The sequence below is a fragment of the Siniperca chuatsi genome, linkage group LG20 (genome assembly GCF_020085105.1).
Source record: "Siniperca chuatsi isolate FFG_IHB_CAS linkage group LG20, ASM2008510v1, whole genome shotgun sequence".
NCBI classification, from domain to species: Eukaryota; Metazoa; Chordata; class Actinopteri; order Centrarchiformes; family Sinipercidae; genus Siniperca; species Siniperca chuatsi.
In genome coordinates, this window is record NC_058061.1 from 23,270,949 (window position 1) to 23,284,748 (window position 13,800).

A 13,800-nucleotide genomic window follows, 5' to 3' on the forward strand; every position below is an offset into this window, starting at 1 on the left:
CAATCTTTCAAAGCTGTTTTTCTGTTTCAAAATATGACATTATATTCATCCCATACAGCTGTCCCTAAATTAAATAATTTAGAAAGACCATGTGTCTAAACTTTTGATATTTATCTGTACCGTATATCTCTGCATGAATGTGACCAAGGCAAAATACTGTATGCCCGTATTTTTTGCAGCGGTAAGTAATATGACTCTGATTCTAGTACTGTACTCACTTTAAAAGCATATTCATTGATAGTCTCAATTACTTCGACAAAGGGCACTTTGGAGGTGAGTGTGTGTCCATGGTAGATGACTGGCTCTCCTTTATCTCCATCCCAACAGTCCAGCTCCACACAGCGGCAGCCATGATTCAGGGCTCTAAGAGAAAAATCATCATTAGGAATCTCTAAAACAGAGATGACTCAGTGAGTAAAGGTGTAATTTAAGAGCTTGTAACTAATCTGTGCCCTTTATCTCTTTCTGTTGGCGACCAGCAGAGAATGCAACAGCATCCATAGAGTAGCTGTGTTCCTGTCCACAGTGACCAAAGCTAATAGTGTGTTTGTTTGGTCCTCATCCACTTGTGATGACGAGAAAGTTTCCCTCAAACCTGTACTGAAGTGGTAAATAACAGTCTAGTACTCCAGCAAATTGAATTATAGTGAGTAATAAACAATATGGCACTTTATAGTCTATCCATCTGTCCATTTTAAGATGCTTATGTGGATCTGCAATATGGTGCCAGCAGGCTTAGCAAGGTAGCCCAGACATCCTTCTCCCAACCACATCCTCCAGCTCCTCCTGGGGGATCTGTCCAGCCCATTTTGGGTCTGCCCTGGGTCAACTGGGATCTCTTCCCAGTTAAACATGGACAAAGTATCTCTAAAGCTGGGGTTTTCAAAGTCTGACACTGTGGGCCCCTCCTACCATCTTTACTATATCTTATGAATAATTAAAACTTCCATTTAGTCGATGTCAACACAGTGTTGCACGACAGGGGAGAATATAGCCATCCCCCCATACTCTTCAGTTTTTAATTTATTTTCCAGTCCAGAAAAGCACAAGTGACCCTAGATCATTTTTGAACCACAACTGTGCTTGCAAGTGAGCTCTAATATTTTTTCTTTGGCCCTCTGCAGTCTGCTCAGCGGTTAGATTGAATAGGTTTAAACTGTGACTTGTCAGTCCATAGTATGTTCAGCTGCTATTCCGTGATCCAATTCCAACAGTGCTAACCCTAGACTAACCTACTATTTATATTTTGAAGTTTTAAGAATAGCTTTGGTAAAGCAACACGCCTGTTAATTCCAGTATGTTGTAGGCATTATTGTGCACTTGACACTGAAACAGGAACCTCTTCCTATTTAAATCTGCACAGATTTTAAGCTAAGCTAAGCTTCCAATATCTTTTACCAATGACTGCTGATTTCTTATATTCTTAACTTAACTGTTGCTCAGAGGTATCTTTGTCTCTTCCTGCCCTTTCAATTGTCAGTCTGGTTGAACCATTGTACATGTACAAAACATTACTGTTTTTGCAAACCCTTCATATAAAATAACAACTGTTTGTAAAGAGGACTTTCTACAACCTAAAAGCATGAAAGACCATTCAAAAATATAGAGTATACACTTCTTTTCGCTACTTCAAATACCATAATTGCCTCCGTGAGCTGTGTGTCACAGCCACGGCTGCAGCTGCAACTGTTGACTGTGGTGGTAAGTGGTCTAAATCACTGCAATAAATGACGTTGTTTCCAGAACCTCGGCATGCACCTGACCCTATCATCTCATGCAGTATCTTTGACCCATGTCACTCCCTTCGTGCTCCCCCTTCAACTCTCCTGCGCCCCTCTGGGGAGGCTCGCCTCAGAGTTTGAAAACCTCTGCTCTAAAGGGAGGCTTCCAGGAGGCATCCTTATCAGAAGCCGGAACCCCCTCAGTAGTTCTACTCTGAGCTCCTTCCAGATGTCTAAGACCAACCACCCTTCAAAGGAAACTCATTTTGGGCACTTCTATCCACAACGTCGCATCAATCCATCAGTCCATATTCCACTGAGGTAGCAACTCATTCCCAACTCAGGGAGAGGTGCAGACCCTCATTGCTGCCACTTCACACTCAGCTGCAAGCTGTCCCAGTGGGCATTGGAGGTCACAGGTCGATAAAGCCAGCAGAACCACATAATTTGCAAAGAGTAGAGACGCAATTCTGAGGCCATTATACTGGACACTCTCCACCTCACGGCTACATCCAGAGATTCTGCCTATGACAATCACAGAACATGCTTCACTTTCTGCTAAGAATATGGACACAACTCTCACTGTGTTTATACAAGGACCGGGTGACTCCTAGCATTGGCCCCAGCATGCCTTATTCCAGTAGCAACCCATAAAAAACACACCAAGAAATGGTACAATAATTCATAACCAATCAGAGACTGTCAATGAACATCCCAACAACCAGCCAGGAGGAGCATGTTTTGAATGCACAACTTAGCCTGTTCAGTTGCTTCTTGAACCAACTCAGTTTCACATGTACTTTGTTTTGATATTACAGTAAAATCTATATTGCATTGGACTCAAGTGTTTTATTGAAGAAGAATTAAACAGTATGTGAGAGGACCTGAAGACATCTGGCCCAGCTGAAGGTTTTTCTCCCACAACGTCAGTGATGCTGGTGCTTCAGGAGACCCATGGGCTCTATCAGCGGGACAATTCTGAGCAGCCCCCACTAAGGACTTCAACGGTCGCAAGCAAACCCTGTAATGGCACTCAACGATCTGAGAGGCTGTTTACACCTGGCATTAACATGCGTCATGGGTGATCCGATCACAAGTGGACAGCTCCAAGTACGTCAGTTCACACCTGGCATTAGAATGCGTCTCCACATGCGTCTGGAGTCATCTGGAGTGATTGGATCTCACTTCCCCACTCTATATGCAATTAACACATACATAAGACCAAATGTGTTATAGTTTTTTACCTGAATTTGATAAATTTAGTGTTTATCAGACCACAAATGAGCTCCCGTTCCACACAGAGTAAGCTAGTGTTAATAGGACCACCTCCAAATGTGGTCTGAGCAATTGGATCTCAATGCATCCTCAATGCGTCTTGGGTGCATTCATACCTGTACTTAGAGCTGTCCACTTGTGATCGGATCACCCAAGACTCATGTTAATACCACGTGTAAACAGGGCCTGATTTCTTAAAGCTGCTGATTAATTGGTTTTACCTAGCCTTGCAAACTACATAGCAAAGTACAGTACATTGACACATTCATTCAGAAAATGTTACAAAGTGCATGTGTAGAGGTATGCGTGCGGTCCTATTCATTCTCACCGGATGTATGGCTCTGTGCTGCTGTCCCCAGTCAGCTGGTCCTTAGTGAGGTAGGTGTTGTGGGAGGAGGAGATGAAGTAGTGTGTAAGTGGGTGTTTCATGTCTTGGTAAATCCGAGCATGTTCCGGGTTAAACACACAGTTCTCCTTAGACAGCATGTACATGGTGAAACCATTAGGGGTCATGAACTGATTCTTCTGGGCTGTACTGGGCAAAAGGCACAAACAGTCAAAAGTCAATAAAGGAGGGGAATTATTATATAGTGAACAAACTGGTGCTGGTAGACATAGTGCAGTTTGTAAAATACAACTAAATATTTAACAATGTTGGCTCTATAATGTGTTTTTTCGGTAGTGGCCCCCTTCACTGGTTACCAGTCAAATATAGAAGTGATTTTAATATTCTTTTAATTATTTTTAAAGCACTGCATGGACTGGCACCAGCTTACATCACTGACCTCCTTAGTCCCTGTTCTATCTCCAGACCCCTCGGATCCTCTGATTAGTTATTCCTCACCATTCTATGTCAAAGTCCAAAGGTGGCAGAGTGTTTTCCATTGCTGCTCACAGACTGTGGTACAGTTTACCCCTCATGTCATCTATGGCTACAAATCCCATCCTTTTACAATAGCTTACTTATATATCCAGCAGACATGGAACAAAATCCATTGGAATGCAGCCTGACTTATGTAAGTCTAATATTTACTATCATTTTAGCTCTATTTTGGTCTTTACTAACTCCTGAGAAAAATATCTGTGTTTAACATCTAATTGCTAACTTTGTCTCCCATTTGGTGCTGGGAAGGTAGCATCCAATGGGTTTATCAGAACCGTTTTGTTAAACACGCACTAGATAAATGTTGGTACTTTGCAATATATTGATACTTAGCACCGCACCCCACTCATTAAGTTCATAAGTGAGTATGAGGCTTTGGGCATGGATGAGTGAAGCGTCCTCCCCCTGGTCCTTTAAGAAATCCCTCAGGTCCACAGTGGAAAGTACACAGCCATTTGCAGAGTTGCGGATAAACACAGCATCCAGCTCAGGTCTCCGTAACAACTCCCTGCAGAAAATTTCAATCTCCCTGTGGTCCAGACGACCATCGGCTGACTGGTCACATTTCTATCAGAGAAACAGAGTGAGACACATATAATCACTCTTTGTTTAGGTGTAAACATCCATTTTCAAGCTGGTCTCAATTGTCAGACCCAAGTGACACACAGTTAATAGAGGTCTGTCAGTCAATGAAAATTCATTTATAAATCACTTTTAATTACTGATTGATATAGGGCCAATGTTTTTAAGTACTGTATGTGTGTACGTTCCGCTACCTGGAAGAGGCTGCGGGCATACTGGTCACTCAGGTCAACATTGATCATCTGCAGCAGTGTCTGGACTTCGGCATAGCTCATCTTATCATCATGGTTCTGGTCGGCCCGACTCAGGTAAGCATGAATCCAGGTGACACACAAACATAGTCAAGGAAGCAGCAAGAGCAGAAAATGTACAGTATTTGGTGGTGTTATAGTTTGACCAATGTAGAGTTTTGAAGCACAGAACTAATATTAATCATACTAATTCTGCCTGTAGAAACTTTGTGTTGGTATTCTGGTTTTTTTTAGAACATTTCCTTAAAAAAGGTGGAGGATGACAAAAGTACCAACATGTGTTGTCATTGGATGACATGTTACACTATTGGCACTCTGGTTTGTGACTCAAGGGTACTTGCAGGGGGCTTATGGGGCCTCCAACAAAAATTATTAAAAAATTATTCTGAAGGTAGTTGATAGTTTCTTGTGCTTTTATTCTTGGCACTGTTATACTGTTGTCCCCGTATACAGTGTAGACAGTTCTACAATTCCAAATTAACAACAATTAGGATATTGATCAAGTTTCTCCTTCTGGGTCATGTTCTCCACCCTCTCCTGCAGGGTTCGGATGCCACGGGCCCAGTGCTGAGCCTCCTCCTGGCTCTGGCAGAGGAGATCTAGGCTCTTGCGGGGCCCTTTGAAGACCACCGTCAAACACCGGCCCTCAGGTACTGAGCCGACCATCTGCCGCAATGTCTCTGACTGGCAACCCTCACGAATGCACTCCACTTCCATGACAGAGACTGGGGATGTATGAGGGGAACAAAGAGATGGGTCAAGGAAGAGGAAGAAAGAACAAGTGAGTAAAGAGCAAGTATTGCCCAATTTACTATCCATTTTGTTATCAAGTGATATTCACTCCAAGAGGAAGGTATGAGTGCTTTGTTGTTTCTGAGGTTTATTGCTTTTAATGAGAAACTAGTACTCAGTAAACAGTTTTTCTGAGGTATTGTTTAGTATCCTTAACCTCTGTTACCACAAAGGAAATATTTGAGAGCATGGACAGAAAATATTGGGACCAGACATTTAAAAAAGAGACCACAACAACAAACACAGTAATAAAGAAGCCATTCTTCTGGGAGCAATCTTTGCAAATTACAAACTATCAACTAATAGAAGAAGTCTGTCTGCTGTGGGTTTTCTCTAGAGAGGAGACAAAAGTTTGTGCAGCAAACATGGAGGGCTAAAAGAGCAAAAGGAGAGAATGGAGCTTCTGTGGCCAGAACTATGCAGAAATAAGGTATATGACGCTTTCGTACTTGAGGTAGTTGCTGTTTTAGAGGTCAGGACAGATAACAGGTACATGTTGAGTTCTCAGTTTGCCCCTGAGGTCCATAAAATATAAGCATTGAAGAGCCCCCAAAACAGTTTCAGTGCTCCTTGTCATGGATTCTCTAAGTCTCTAAGAAATCTACTGGAGGGATGAACAGCGTTCTTCCAAAAGATATTCCCTCATTTGATGTTTTGATGATGGTGGTGGAGAGTGCTGACGCACGTTGCTCCAAAATCTCCCATGTGTGTTCAGCTGGTTTGAGATCTGGTGACTGTGAAGGCCATAGCATATGATTTACATCATGTCCATACTCATCAAACCATTCAATGACCCTTCAAGCTTTGTATGGTAACAACAACCCCCCTACCTCCGTAACAGGACTCAAGCTCCGGCCTCTTGCATGAAAGTCAAATGAACTTCACACCCCCAAACACCAAGCATTTAACTTTCCGCATCTCCACATAAAGGGCACACTGTCTCACACTATATCTGCATGGACACTGAACACTGGCATTGGACGTAAATCAAGACCTGTGGAATCGGCCAATAGGACTGTAATTCCTAGGGACACAGGGCTACCTAATTGGCATTCAAAACAAAGAAATTCAAGGGGCTGGGTTGGCCAAACAAACCCAGGACTTTCACCCAGGAGACCGGGGTTTGTGTCCCGTGTGACACCAAAAGTTAACATTGACTTTAAAGTTTTAAGTCACGTGACTTACATGTCACGTGGCTTACATGTTCCTACTGCCTAACCAAGTGGTTTTTTCCCTTAAACCTAACCCAAGTGGCAACCTCCAGGGCTGAAAAATGAAGCCAACCCCGAAGTGCCAAAAACTGCAGTTCATTGAATGGCCACTTGAGGCTGTCAAAAAGGGAGTCAATCCCCATAGACCCCCATGTTAAATGCCCAACTTTACAGCAGAAATAAACATGTTTACAGGCTGGTCCAAAAAACGGTTTTGGTCTCTATAGTTTATTTCCCCCTTCATGACAAATGTGAGTGGGGTGCATTGTTTTATAACTCATCTGTTAAATGCTTGAAGTTATGCATAATAATTTATATTGCGTGACAGGTGGGGGGTGCCAGTGCCGTCACCACTAACAGTCTGTTAGCCGAGCCATCACCTCAGCGAGTCACTGAACTTGACCTCTCGGCCGTGTTTTTGCCTTCCGGAGACTTTTACATGAAAATATCTAAAAGATATAAATATAAAATATATATAAATATATATATAGATAAAAGATATATATAAAAGAATAATATGGCTTGCTGTGCGGTTAATTGTACCAACAGACTGACTGAGAAGTGTGTGCTCCAGTTTTTTCGGTGAAATTCTCGTATTTTATTTATATGTTAGCAATAATTAGCAGGTATCAGTGTCTGTGCTCACCATACATGGCATGTTAGCTAATCAGCCAGCTAATGCATTAGCCTTGGGTTAGCCTTCGAGCAAGACGCCCAGTTGTGCTACAATGCCAACTTATAACATTTTCAGTCAGTAATAACGACAAAAGGCGTGCAAATATAAATAGAATTTATTAAAATGTGAACCATGTTTTTTTTTAAATAAAAGGACAAAACACAAAAAGGTGGACAATATTTAAAACTATAAATGTAAAAGTAAACACATTTATTAAAATAAAATCAACAGACCTGGCCTGAGCAAGAGGTAATGGCTTTGCCCAGAGAGAAAGGGGGATAAAGGGTGGGATTGTAGGAATGAGGAAGAGCAGAGGTGGTAACAGTGTTATGGCTACAGATGTTATTTTTTTAACAACCATAATGAACAAAAAAATTAACTCAACATTAGCCATGACGGTCAGGGTCTATGTCTATGTTTAGGTATAACAAAATGGGTCCTAAAAACCAAATTCTAAAGCAGTGACACTGCCAACTGTAAGCAGTTCACTGCGTTTGGAGGTGGTCTTTAAGGCAATTACCTGCTGTACTTAAAAACACATAATTTCCTCTAGGTGTGAACTCCATCTTAAAAAATAGCCCAGGACTGTCATGTCATTGAATGGTGTTCAATCATAACACCATTTAAGCTACGAACAAATGTAGCTATAACACTGTTGTCAAATTTCATGACCTTGTCAAGCTTCACCGGATTGGCACCAGCCTTCCCCTGGCACCTTTTGGTCACAGAAAAAAACATGATATTCATGCCAGGGTGCTGGAGGGGAAGCTGGTGCAGGTCCTCCATCATGTGATGTCCTCCATCAGCTACAAAGCTCTTAATGGTCAGGCACCATCATATGTTAAAGAGCTCATTATACCTTATTACCCCATTAAAACACTGTGCTCCCAGAATATATTGATATATATATTATATATCAATATGTTGAGCAAAAAGAACATTAAGGCTCGATGATCCCCAAGACTTTTGGGAAAATACTGACGAGACAAAAGTTGAACTTTTTGGAAGGTGTGTGTCCCATTACATCTGGCATAAAAGTAACACCGCATTTCAGAAAAAGAACATCGTACCAACAGTAAAATATGGTGGTGGTAGTGTGACGGTCTGGGGCTGTTTTGCTGCTTCAGGACCTGGAAGACTTGCTGTGATAAATGGAACCATGAATTCTGCTGTCTACCAAAAACTCCTGAAGGAGAATGTCCAGCCATCTGTTCATGTCTTCAAGCTGAAGCGAACTTGGGTTCTGAAGCAGGACAATGATCCAAAACACACCAGCAAGTCCACCTCTGAATGGCTGAAGAAGAACAAAATGAAGACTGGCCTGGTCAAAGTCCTGACCTGAATCCTATTGAGATGCTGTGGCATGACCTTAAAAAGGCAGTTCATGCTCGAAAATCCTCCAATGTGGCTGAATTACAACAATTCTGCAAAGATGAGTGCGCCAAAATTCCTCCACAGCGCTGTAAAAGACTCATTGCAAGTTATCGCAAACGCTTGATTGCAGTTGTTGCTGCTAAGGGTGGCCCAACCAGTTGTTAGGCTTAGGGGGCCATAACTTTTTCACACAGGGCCATGTAGGTTTGGATTTTGTTTTCCCTTAATAATAACAACCTTCATTTAAAAACTGCATTTTGTGTTTACTTGTATTATCTTTGACTAGTATTTAAATTAGTTTGACGATCTTAAACATTTAAGTGTGACAAACATGCAAAAAAACAAGAAATCAAGAAGGGGGCAAACACTTTTTCACACCACTGTAAATATTCCTCACATTATCTAAATGAAACCATGTGAGAGGTTTAGAGGGGAAAAGAGTTGCTAACAACTCACAGACATCTGCAATTTGACAAGCTGCCTTAACTAGACACTGCCAAAAAGGTTTGGAACCACTGGTTTAATCTTGGATAATGCATTGTATATTTTGTGTGTGTGTTTTTTCTATCAATCAATATCAATACATTTTTTCATGTAAAATCTTAATCCACGACGTAACTAGTAACTATAACTGTCAAATAAATGTAGTGCAGTAAATAGTAAAATATTTCCTTCCCAAATTCAGTGGCGTAGACGTATAACGTAGCATAAAATTGAAATACCAAAATAAAGTACAAGTACCTCAGACTTTTACTTAAGTACAGTACTTCAGTAACGAGTCAAGTCAATTTTATTTATATAGCCCAATATCACAAATCACAATTCACCTCAAGGGGCTTTACAATCTGTACAGCATACAACACCTTCTGTCCTTAGAACCTCGATTTGAATAAGGAAAAACTCCCCACAATGCTTTGAGAGGCAATTCACTCACATCCCACTGAAAACAAATTTAAGCAAATTTCGCTTCACGGTGCACCACATTCAGTCTCTTCACCCTGAGATCACACAGCAAGACCTTTGTTAAGAATCAGATCTGGTCTAGTCACTGTTGTGCAAATTTGCTACAATGGACAGTTTGATTATACATTTGTTGAAGTATTACCAAATGCTGCACTGGTTATCTACAAGAAGCCCTTAACCTAAACTTCAGTATTATATATTGCTATTTTACAGTTTACTGATGCACCAAGTGTCCTAGCAAAGGACTGCTTTACTAGGACACTTGGCTATGCTGAGGAGGTCAACTCTGTGACCTTTTCAACAACAAGACAGAAGGGCGTAATTGCCACTGTAGATAAAATTTTAAAAAAGTAAGAAAATCAACCTGAAATATTAAAAGCGAGGGGGACATGTCTCCCCACATGTCCCCCACACTTTTAATATTTCAGATTGATTTTCTTACTAAAATCTTACTGTTCAGTCCAGTGATAAAAATGTTGACACGCTCATCTGAGTACCTTCAGTTATTACAATGCGCTCAAAGCAATAAGCTTAATGAACAGGTAGGAGTGCTGTAGCGAGGGGTTTTCGGGCTTTCTCTGCTCTCTGTTTTGCCACTCAGGCTATATACAGGCTGCTCTACCTTATTTAGAGGATGTTGGTGTTGTATGGAGTCTGAAGGGAAGACCTGCAGACATCTTTCAGGGCTGAAAAAAATACACATTCTCTGCATGTTTTTTCTGATAAAAAAACCATTTAATCTGTATATTAGCTCTCCTAAAAAGACGCTTGAATAAAACATTAATAAAAAATAAGGCAGTAAAGCACAGAGCTCATTGTAGTAAAGATGCAAATTCAACATTAGCTATCATCTCAATCAAGGAAACTAAACTTTAAACTAAACAGAATTTAAGTAGAGTTAGTGCATTAACAATACAGCAGAGGTTTACAGTATAGTATTTCTATTTCTGTCAAACCACGAGACCAGTGGTTCCCAACCTTAGGATTGGTACCCCTGTAAAGGGTCATAAGATTGTTAAAGGGATGAGAATGAAAAAAACTTCTTTTCCATAAATTTTTGTTTTTTTCTTGGAAAAAATACTACTACTAATACATACTTTCACCTCTTCAGGAGTCCATGCTTATTTATAAATGAAACTATCTCAGAAAGAAAAATCCCTCTCTGGATTAGAGGTATTAGAATTTACTTAATTTTAAAGCGCCAGAAGACAAAAAGATTTGGGACCACTGCACTCGACCACCTAGTCACTTTATAGCAAACACATTTGATCTAAAACTAGTGGCATAAATTACTGGATGTGGCTACAAGCTTCAACTTTCTCGTATCCACATGTCAAATCCAGTTCATTCTACTTAGGAGTTTTCAGAGGCAGGTATGGATCAGAGAGGAGTATAGAATACAGACGATTCAGCTATAAACAAGACATGAACAAGCACATCAATTTAACTTTAGCTTGTTAGTGTGTGTTCAGGTGAGAAGTTCTCTGATATAGAGGGGACACATATATGTAATGATCCAGGTTGTCATGAAAGCAAGAGATGCATGAAACACACACACACACACACACACACACACAAACCTGCACACCAAACACACACTGTGCCACATCACAAGCAAATCTAGTCTTGTGGCAATTAAAGGCCTTGTACTGTACTTGGGAGGCGAACCTAGTGGTTGAGTCATATGGTAACGATATAACACCAAACCACAGGCTCCAGGGCCAACTCCCAACACCATATAATGTCCTATAATCTCACTGGTTGAACTACAGTAGGCTCGGCTGCCATCTTAGGCTCAAAATAGATGAGCTCTGTAATCAAGGCACTGTGTGTGACCCTCAGATAGCAGAGGAAAGGTAAAGTAACTGAGTGAGTGAGTCTATGTCTGTACAGAGCAGTAAGTGCCATTTAAAGTTAACAAAAATAGATACTGTATATCTATGTTTCACCTTACACGTCCAGTCGGAGCACTGAGCTCTTTTGGAACACTTACTATGGTAATGGGAAGGCTTGCTTGTTACTAATTATCACATGGAGATGCTTGTTAACCTCTGGATGGGGCCTCTTAAAGGGTGATTTTAAAGGGTTTAGAAAACACATTTTTCATTGTTTAATGCATATGATAGAGGTCCTTAACCAAGACCTGATCTGTAACCCGTGTTAGGCTGATGTGGCTGACAAGCTTCAACTTTCTCATATCCACATGTCAAATCCAGTTAATTCTACTTAGGAGTTTTCAGAGGCAGGTATGGATCAGAGAGGAGTATAGAATACAGACGATTCAGCTATAAACAAGACATGAACAAGCACATCAATTTAACTTTAGCTTGTTAGTGTGTGTTCAGGTGAGAAGTTCTCTGATATAGAGGGGACACATATATGTAATGATCCAGGTTGTCATGAAAGCAAGAGATGCATGAAACACACACACACGCACACACACACACCTGCACACCAAACACACACTGTGCCACATCACAAGCAAATCTAGTCTTGTGGCAATTAAAGGCCTTGTACTGTACTTGGGAGGCGAACCTAGTGGTTGAGTCATATGGTAACAATATAACACCAAACCACAGGCTTCAGGGCCAACTCCCAACACCATATAATGTCCTATAATCTCACTGGTTGAACTACAGTAGGATCGGCTGCCATCTTAGGCTCAAAATAGATGAGCTCTGTAATCAAGGCACTGTGTGTGACCCTCAGATAGTAGAGGAAAGGTAAAGTAACTGAGTGAGTGAGTCTATGTCTGTACAGAGCAGTAAGTGCCATTTAAAGTTAACAAAAATAGATACTGTATATTCATGTTTCACCTTACACGCCCAGTCAGAGCACTGAGCTCTTTTGGGAAGACCTCAATGGGAAGGCTTGCTTGTTATTAATTATCCCATGGAGATGGTTGTTAACCTCTGGGTGGGGTCCCTTAAAGGGTGATTTTAAAGGGTATAGAAAACACATTTTTCAGTGTTTAATGTATATGATAGAGGTCCTTAACCAAGACCTGACCTGGGACCTGTGTTAGGCTGAATCTAAATTAAATTCAACTACTCAGGTTAGGTAAACAGATCTCAGGGCGGTGTGTCAATATGTCTAAAGGCAGGAGTATGCTTGAAACAAACTAGTTTCAGCTGACCATGTCTAAAAGCAAAAGCTGTTCATAGCTGTTGCAAGTTGTAGTGTTAACACCCCTTAATGAAGGCAGCACCAAAAATAGGCAAGAGTTAAAGAAGGTCAAGAGAGTTCAGCCCAAAAGAGCAGAAACGGCAAATAGGAGAGAAGAAAAGCGGAGCTTGATATTTGGGCTTCTTCTTTACGTTACATAACATTGCAAACATCAGGCACATCCTGTCTCAAAATGATGCTGAAAAAATAGTGCATGCATTTGTTACTTCTAGGTTGGACTTTTGCAATTCCTTATTATCAGGCTGCCGAATAAGTCCCTTAATACTCTCCAGTTGATCCAGAATGCTGCAGCACGTGTACTAACAAGAACTAGGAAAAGAGATCATATTTCTCCAATATTAGCTTCTCTACACTGGCTCCCTCTAAAATCTAGAATAGAATTTAAAATCCTTCTCCTCACCTACAAAGCTCTTAATGGTCTGGCACCATCATATCATCAAGATCTCATAATACCATATTACCCGACTAGAACACTGCGCTCCCAGAATGCAGGATTACTTGTGGTTCCTAGAGTCTCCAAAAATAGAATGGGAGCCAGAGCCTTCAGTTATCAAGCTCCTCTCCTGTGGAATCAGATCCCAATTTGGGTTCAGGAGGCAGACACCATCTCCAGATTTAAGAGTAGGCTTAAGACTTTCCTCTTTGATAAAGCTTATAGATAGGGCTGGCTTGGGTGAGTCCTGAACCATCCCTTAGTTATGCTGCTATAGGCCTAGACTGCTGGAAGACTTCCCATGATGCACCTCTTTCCTCTCTCCTTCTCTCGCTCTCCATCTGTATGCATTTTTATCCCATTACTGCATGTTACTAACACGACATCTTCTCTCTCCCATAGTTATGTGCTTTCTCGTTTCTCTCCTCTCTCCTTCTGTCACTTTCAGCAGGT

The 13,800-nt window shown here is 41.1% G+C and overlaps 1 protein-coding gene across 1 annotated transcript in view; it reads right to left on the minus strand.

Moving 5' to 3' along the window:
• plcd3b (phospholipase C, delta 3b) overlaps positions 1-13,800 on the minus strand; it is a 40,015-nt gene that overhangs the window by 18,495 nt on the left and 7,720 nt on the right. The window contains exons 5-9 of the mRNA XM_044177588.1: positions 5,209-5,437; positions 4,656-4,785; positions 4,221-4,446; positions 3,325-3,526; positions 219-363 (exon numbers count right to left, since the gene is read on the minus strand). Coding sequence (XP_044033523.1) covers positions 219-363; positions 3,325-3,526; positions 4,221-4,446; positions 4,656-4,785; positions 5,209-5,437 — 932 coding nt within the window. The remainder of the gene's footprint in view (positions 1-218; positions 364-3,324; positions 3,527-4,220; positions 4,447-4,655; positions 4,786-5,208; positions 5,438-13,800) is intronic.